This window comes from Leucoraja erinacea, unplaced genomic scaffold, assembly GCF_028641065.1.
Source record: "Leucoraja erinacea ecotype New England unplaced genomic scaffold, Leri_hhj_1 Leri_523S, whole genome shotgun sequence".
NCBI lineage: Eukaryota > Metazoa > Chordata > Chondrichthyes > Rajiformes > Rajidae > Leucoraja > Leucoraja erinaceus.
Window position 1 is genome coordinate 1 of NW_026576425.1, and position 7,500 is coordinate 7,500.

At 53.7% G+C, this 7,500-nt stretch overlaps 1 protein-coding gene across 1 annotated transcript in view; it reads left to right on the forward strand.

Annotated features, from left to right (window-relative positions):
- Window positions 1–4,500: 4,500 nt before the first annotated feature.
- Window positions 4,501–7,500, forward strand: part of LOC129694036 (adiponectin receptor protein 1-like) — a 3,725-nt gene continuing 725 nt past the window's right edge. Inside the window, exon 1 of the mRNA XM_055630765.1 lies at window positions 4,501–4,640. Coding sequence (XP_055486740.1) covers window positions 4,503–4,640 — 138 coding nt within the window. The 5' untranslated portion in view covers window positions 4,501–4,502. The remainder of the gene's footprint in view (window positions 4,641–7,500) is intronic.

Sequence of the window (7,500 nt, forward strand, 5' to 3'; positions counted from 1 at the left end):
CCGCCCCCTCACGGCCCCCATGGCCCAGCGCCCCGTCACTCAGTGAGAATCCCGCCCACACACGGCCCCCATTGGTCCAGCGCCCCGTCACTCCGCGACTATCCCGCCCCCACACGGCCCCCATTGGCCCAGCGCGCCCGTCACTCAGCGATCATCCCGCCCCCTCACGGCCCCCATTGGCCCAGCGCCCCGTCACTCAGTGAGAATCCCGCCCCACACGGGAGGGCGCCCCCATTGGTCCCAGCGCCCCGTCACTCAGTGGCCACCCGCCCCCACGCGGCTCCCGTTGGCCCACACCCCACCGCCCCCGCCCCCTAGGACAAGCTCCCATTGGCCCAGCGCGCCGTCTCTCAGCTGTGAACCTGCCCAACACCGGCCCCCATTGGCCCACAACCGCGGAATCCCGCCCCCCACTAGACCAGACTCCATTGGCCCACAGCTCCGTCACCACTCATCAGTCACCCGCCCACATACGGCTCCTATTGGCCCACAGCTCCCGTCACTCTTCGGTCGTTCCCGACCCCCACACGGCTCCCATTGGCCTACACCCCTGGTCCCGCCCCCCAGACCAGCTTCCATTGGCGCACAGCCCCGTCACTCAGTGGTCATCCCGCCCCCACACGGCTCCCATTGGCCCACACCCCACGTCCCGCCCCCTAGACAAGCTCTACCCCTTGGCCCAGCGCCCCGTCTCTCAGCTTTGAACCTGCCCCAACACCGGCTCCCATTGGCCCACAACCGCGGATCCCGCCCACTAGACCAGCCCCCATTGGCCCACAGTTCCGTCACTCATCGGTCAACCCGCCCATACGAGGCTCCCATTGGCCCACACCCCTGATCCCGCCTCTTTAACAGGTTCCCATTGGACCAGATCCCCTGGTCCCGCCCCCAGACCGGTTCTCATTGGTCCTGAACCCTGTCACGCAGCTGTGAAGCCGCGTCCTGTCCTCCCATTGGACTAAAACCGCGGATCCCGCCCCTATAGACGGCACCCATTGGCCAATCATCCGTCACTCAGCGACAAACCCGCCCTCGGCCCGACTCCCTCCGCCCATTGGCCCAGTTGTTGATCCCGCCCCCTAGGCAAGCGCCCATTGGCCCAGCCCCCCGTCACTCATCCGACCCCGGACCGAAAACGAAATCAGACAGAAAAAGCCTTAAAATACCTCACACTCGACGCGAAAACGACGCGGATCCGCGGGGACCCGGGCGGCGGCGGCGGGGACGGAGCCTGAGCGGCGGCCGATGCGGGGAACTCGAGTTATTATCGATAGTTTCATCACGGCGGGCGGCCGGCGGCTGCTATTGGTCGAGCGGGCTGTCGGTCAACGGTGGGAGCGGCGGCTCCGCCAATGGGAGCGGGAGGGGGGCGGGACCTTGACTCAGAACCCGCCCCCTTCCCTCTCACACCCTCACTCATCCTCCCCTCACTCACTACCCCCTCCCCCCACTCCCTCTCACACCCTCACTCATCCTCCCCCTCACTCACTACCCCCTCCCCTCACACCCTCACACCACTCCCCCCTCTCCTCACTCAATCTTCCCCTCCCCTCATACCCTCTCTCATCCCCTCACTCCCCTTCACTCACTCCCCCTCACATTCTCCCCTCACTCTCCCCCTCACTACCCCACTCCCTCTCTCCCCCCCTCACACTCTCTCTCACTCACTCTCCCCCCTGCCCTCTCTCATTCCCCCTCCTCACTCACACTGCCCCACTCACTCTCCCCCTTACTCACTACCCCTTCTCCCCTCACTCACTATTCCCCCTCCATCTCCCCCTCACTACCCCCCTCCCCTCACACTCCCTCTCTCCCCTCCCCTCACACTCTCTCTCACTCACCCCCCCCCTGCCCTCTCTCATTCCCCCTCCTCACTCACACTGTCCCCCTCACTCTCTCCCTTACTCTCCCTCTCACTTAATCACTCACTCACACTCCCTCTCTCCCTCCCCCTCACACACTCCCCCTCTCTCATTCCCCCTTCTCCCTCTCACACTCTCCTCCCTCTCTCCCCTCCATCTCCTCCCTCTCCCCCGTTCCCTCTCTCCTCGGGTCCCTCCAGGATGGCTGGATGGCCAGCAACGGGGTGAGGGCAGCTTCAAAGACAGAGGCTGTAGCGACTAGCGAGCAGCGGAGGTGGCGTCTAGGGGTCAACACCTAACCTGGAGGAGTCACAGAGAGTGATGAAGGAGGCCAGAAGATCCACCGGCCACTGAGGAATGTGAGATTCATTTAGTTTAGTTCAATATTGTCCCGTTTACCGAGGTACAGTGAAGGGCTTTCATGTTGCCTGCGATCCAGTCAGTGGAAAGGCTGTCCATGATTACAATCGAGCCGTCCACAGTGTATAGATACGCGATAAAGGGGAGAATATTGAGTGAAAGATAGATAAAGGGGAGAATATTGAGTGAAAGATAGATAAAGGGGAGAATATTGAGTGAAAGATAGATATTGAGTGAAAGATAGATAAAGGGGGGAATATTGAGTGAAAGATAGATAAAGGGGGGAATATTGAGTGAAAGATAGATAAAGGGGAGAATATTGAGTGAAAGATAGATAAAGGGGGGAATATTGAGTGAAAGATAGATAAAGGGGAGAATATTGAGTGAAAGATAGATAAAGGGGGGAATATTGAGTGAAAGATAGATAAAGGGGGGAATATTGAGTGAAAGATAGATAAAGGGGTGAATATTGAGTTAAAAGTAGATAAAGGGGTGAATATTGAGTGAAAGATAGATAAAGGGGTGAATATTGAGTGAAAGATAGATAAAGGGGTGAATATTGAGTTAAAAGTAGATAAAGGGGAGAATATTGAGTTAAAAGTAGATAAAGGGGAGAATATTGAATGCAAGATAGATAAAGGGGAGAATATTGAGTTGAAAGATAGATAAAGGGGGGAATATTGAGTGAAAGGTAGATAAAGGGGAGAATATTGAGTGAAAGGTAGATAAAGGGGAGAATATTGAGTGAAAGGTAGATAAAGGGTGAATATTGAGTGAAAGATAGATAAAGGGGTGAATATTGAGTGAAAGATAGATAAAGGGGGGAATGTTGAGTTAAAGATAGATAAAGGGGAATATTGAATGCAAGGTAGACAGATAAAGGGGGAGAATATTGAGTTTCGGGATAGATAAAGGGGGAATATTGAGTGAAGCGAAGGATAAAGGGGAGACGTTTGGGTGACAAGGTAGACAGACCTGTCTGGAAATTGACTCCGGGCGAGGCAGCATCAATGGAGCGAAGGAAATAGGTGACGTTTCGGGTCGAGACCCTTCTTCAGACCTGTCTGAAAATGACTCAGAATACAGGAGCAAAGAGGTCCTTCTGCAGTTGTACAGGGCCCTGGTGACACCACACCTGGAGTATTGTGGATGGCAGGACTGACATACGCTGAGAGAATGGAGCGGCTGGGCTTGTATACACTCTGGTAGAAGGTACAGGAGCCTGAAATCTGCAACATCCAGGTTCAGGAATAGCTGCTTCCCCACAGCCATCAGGCTATTAAACTCAACCTCAAACAAACCCTGAACTATAACAGCCTATTGCACTTTATCTGTGTATTTATGTGTGTATATATATATTGTATGGTATATGGTCACACTGATCTGATCTGTATTTATGCATATGTTAGCATTCATAGCAAAAGGATTTGAGTATTAGAGCAGGGAGGTTCTACATTTCGGCCCGAAACGTTGCCTATTTCCTTTGCTCCATAGATGCTGCTGCACCCGCCGAGTTTCTCCAGCATTTTTGTGTACCTTCAATTTTCCAGCATCTGCAGTTCCTTCTTGAAAACGAGGTTCTACTGCAGTTGTACAGGGTCTTGGTGAGACCACACCTGGAGTATTGCGTACAGTTTTGGTCTCCTAATCTGAGGAAAGACATTCTTGCCATAGAGGGAGTACAGAGAAGGTTCACCAGACGGATTCCTTGGATGTCAGGACTTTCATATGAAGAAAGACTGGATACACTCGGCTTGTACTCGCTAGAATCTAGAAGATTGAGGGGGGATCTTATAGAAACTTACAAAATTCTTAAGGGGTTGGACAGGCTAGATGCAGGAAGATTGTTCCCGATGTTGGGGAAGTCCAGGACAAGGGGTCACACAGTTTAAGGATAAGGGGGAAATCTTTTAGGCCTGAGATGAGAAAAACTCCAGTCAGGGTTGTGTCGTACGCAAACTTGAGATTAAAATGCTGGAGAAACCCAGTGGGTGCGGCAGCATCTATGGAGCGAAGGAAATAGGCAACGTTTCGGGCCGAGTTTAAAATGGGTCGACTTCCCGCCAAAACCCCGGCCTGGAGATTTGTCAATGAGATGGCCTCCGGCCAATGGCAGCCCGGCCCGCTGACATCACCCACCGCTCTCACCTCCCCCATTGGTCCAGGCAGCCGTCGCTCAACGGCGGTCCCGCCCCTCATTGTTGCTCTGGGTTGTGATTGGCCGAAGGGCCCGGCCCCGCCCCCCTGCCCTGCGCTGTTTGGTGGAGGCGGCCGCCAATCATGCGCTTGTTCCGCCCACCCCTCTCGACCGGAAGACGTTCGCAGCGGAAGTCCCGCCCTCGGAGCAAAGACCGGCGCTCATTGGCCCGCGGAACGCAAGTCCCGCCCTCCGGTTCCAGACCGGGGCCGGTTCCCCAGGTGATTGACGGCCCCGCCAGTCAATGGACAGCGAGATCCATTCACCCCCCCCACCCTCCCACCCATCCCTCCATCCATCCATCCATCCATCCATCCATCCATCCATCCATCCATCCATCCATCCATCCATCCCATCCATCCATCCATCCATCCATCCATCCATCCATCCGTCCGTCCGTCCATCCATCCATCCATCCATCCATCCATCCATCCATCCGTCCATCCATCCATCCATCCATCCATCCATCCATCCATCCATCCATCCATCCATCCATCCATCCATCCATCCATCCATCCATCCATCCATCCATCCATCCATCCATCCATCCATCCATCCCTCCATCCATCCATCCATCCATCCATCCATCCATCCATCCATCCATCCATCCATCCATCCATCCATCCATCCATCCATCCATCCATCCATCCATCCATCCATCCATCCATCCATCCATCCATCCATCCATCCGTCCATCCATCCATCCCTCCATCCATCCATCCATCCATCCATCCACCCCATCCATCCATCCATCCCCTCCATCCCTCCATCCATCCATCCATCCATCCATCCATCCATCCGTCCCCTCCATCCATCCATCCAATCCATCCATCATCCATCCATCCTAGTCCACATCCGTCAGCCGTGCATAGTACTCGTCCTAGAATTTATCCAAGATCCTCCAGAGGGGATCCATCCATCATCATAGAAACATCCATCCCTGCCATACCAAATTCTTATCCGGGGGTTGGACAGGCATAGATCCAGGAAGATCCATCCATTTCCCTCCCATCCATAAACCAAAAAAGTCCATCCATCCAAGGGTTCACAGTCCATCCTCCATTCCCTCCATCACAATTCCCATCCCTCCATCCATCCATCCAAGGAATCCATCATCCTTCCATCCATCCACCGAGAGGATCCATCCAAAACATCCATCCATCCATTTCCATCCACATCCATCCCATCCTCATCCAGACCCCATGGTGAATCTCCGATGTGGAATCCTCCATCCATCCCGCCCTCCATCCTCCCTCCACAGAAGGTAGTGCCCTCCAGATCCCACACAGTTCATTGGCTCCATCCATAAGAGGGGTCCTAGATGTGGTCCCTCCATCCATCCATGGCTAATCCAGGGATCCCAGGGGTTTCCATCCATGAGATCCCTCCGTCCCTCCGATCCTCCGGGTATCCAGGATCATCCACATGTCCATCGTCCATCCAATTCCATCCATCATCCATCCATCCCATCCAGATCATCCATTCCAGTCCATGATCATATTGTCCATCCATCCTCCCATCCATACCCCGTCCGATGCAGTCCATCGAACCATCCATCGTCCCTTCCTCCAATCCATCCTCCACCCATCCATCCTGTCCATCCCTCCCATTGTAAAATATGCCCTCCGTCCACGCCATATGATCTATCCTCCGTGGATATCCATCCCCATCCCTCTACATCCATCACCTCCATCCCTCCATGCCCCATCATATCCACTCCAGTCACACACCAGAGTGATATCCTTCCAGTGTGTCACGGACCAACAGGTCCATCCATCCCTTCAGTCCCCTCCCCAACCTCCATCCATCCATCCCCAGATCCATCATCCGTCCATCCTCCATCCAGCCAACATGCCCATCTAATATCCACTATCCCATCCCTGCCATCCATCCCTCCATCCATCCATCCATCCTTCTCCATCCATCCATATCCCATCTCCAAGCCCTCATCGATCCCTCCATCCATCTAGTCAGACTATCCATCCATCCATTAAGGATAATTTTAGAAACGAGGGATCTTATTGACGACGTCTTCGCTGTAGAGCTAGATGCAAAGAACAATGGGAAGTGAAAGACAGAGGATAACAATCATTTTAGAGAAAGGAAATATTGCCCATACAAGAGTATGTCTGTTTCTCTGCCACAGAAGGTGTTTAAAACGCGAAGTTATATGTCCTAAAGGGATCGGGTATGGGAGAAGGCAGGTACAGGATAGATTGGATGATCCCCCAGATCATATTGAAGGCGATGCAGGCCGCCAATGGTTACCTGAAGTTTTCCTAGAGAAATCAATATACATACCGCTGGGGTGTAAACTGCCCAAGGGAAATATTCAACGCTGTTCCTACAATGGAGGAGGCCCAGGACAGAGAGGTCAGTGTGGGAATGGGAGGGGGAGTTAAGGTGTTGAGCAACTGGAAGATTTACCCCTCAGGTAGGTCCTGCAGAGGACACGGGTTCAAGGTGAAGGGGAAACGATTTAATAGGAATCTGAGGGGTAACTTTTCCACACAGAGGGTGGTGGGTGTACGGAACGAGCTGCCGCAGGAGGTAGTTGAGGCTGGGACCATCCCAACGTTTTGTTAAGAAACTGCAGTTAGTTTTAAACGAAGGTACAATGGGACTAGGGCAGGCAGGCAGGCAGCGATTTGGAGTGACGATATGGGCCCCTTCCAAGTAAGTAAAAGGCAGGTGGGAATGGCGTAGTACAATGGGGCATGTTGGGCGTGGTGTGGGACATAGTTGGGCTGAAGGAAATATTCCCTGTATCCAGGACGCTGTATCACTCTAAGTCCCTGCAGAGGACTAGTGTAGCTGAGGGGCATGTTGGTCTGTAGACCAGGAGGTGTATACACGTTTTAAGAAACTGTGTTACATGGATAGCGGGCGGTTTGGAGGGATATGTATGACTGGCGTGTGGGGCGTGTGGTGGGGCATGTTGGGCTGTATGTATTGTATCACTCTATGCTAGCTTGTGGCATGTTGGGCGGTGTGGGCATGGACGGTTGGTCTGTAACCCTGTATCCACACTATGACTAGTGTAGCTGGGGCTGTTGGTCTGTGCGGACCTTGTATCCACAC